The 705-nt window shown below is 70.1% G+C and overlaps 1 protein-coding gene across 1 annotated transcript; it reads right to left on the reverse strand.

Annotated features, from left to right (window-relative positions):
- Window positions 1-64: 64 nt before the first annotated feature.
- Window positions 65-705, reverse strand: CHLNCDRAFT_140779 (hypothetical protein; the record flags this gene model as incomplete). Its single annotated transcript, XM_005850920.1, has 2 exons — window positions 65-463; window positions 529-705. Coding segments are annotated over 2 exons (576 nt in total), but the record flags the coding sequence as incomplete, so codon positions are not given.

Consider the following 705-nt stretch of genomic DNA (forward strand, 5'->3'; position numbering starts at 1 on the left):
TGCGGGGCCGATGTGCTGGCGGCTGGGCGGCGGTGCCCAGCAGGTGCTGGAAGTGGCGCGCCACGTCCTCCGGCACCAGGTTCAGCTGCTTGGCGGCTTGGGGCTTGAGCCTGAAGAAGAAGGCTTGTGGGTCCGTTTTGGCCAGCTGCTCCAGCTTCTCGCCGCGGAGGGCTTGGCACTTGTGCCACGCTGCCACCAGCCGGCGCTTCAGGCGGTTGCGGCAGCGTCCCACCTCCCGCCGCAGGGCTGCGTCCTGCTGCTCAGGGCCGATGCCACGTTGCTGCGCAACAGCTGCCTGCTGCACCGCATTGCGTTGCGCCCTTCTTGCGTCGCGGATGCCGTACTGCCGTTGTAGGCTGCGGGGGAGGCAGTGTGGTCGCTGGGCGCCGCCGTTGCTGCTGCGCTGCCGCATGCCTGCGCCATCCAGGGTCTCCACCATGAGCTCAGCAAATGCCGCTGCCAGCTGCTCCAGGGCTGCAGGGCTGGCCGCTGACTCCGCTGCCGCTGCGTGCCTGCGAGGAGCGCCACGGCTGCTGCCAGCTGCTCAGCTGTCCCCAGCTCGAATTGGCGCTGCTGCGGGGGTGCGGAGGTGTGCTCCTGCTGCGCCGTGCTGTCCCGCTGTACCGCCGGGGGTGCTGCTAGCTCCAGCAGGAGCGTTGCGTGGTCGGAGTGCTGCGCTGCCAGGCCCCAGCTGTCCACCGCCAT

This window comes from Chlorella variabilis (genome assembly GCF_000147415.1).
Source record: "Chlorella variabilis unplaced genomic scaffold CHLNCscaffold_3, whole genome shotgun sequence".
Lineage (NCBI taxonomy): Eukaryota > Viridiplantae > Chlorophyta > Trebouxiophyceae > Chlorellales > Chlorellaceae > Chlorella > Chlorella variabilis.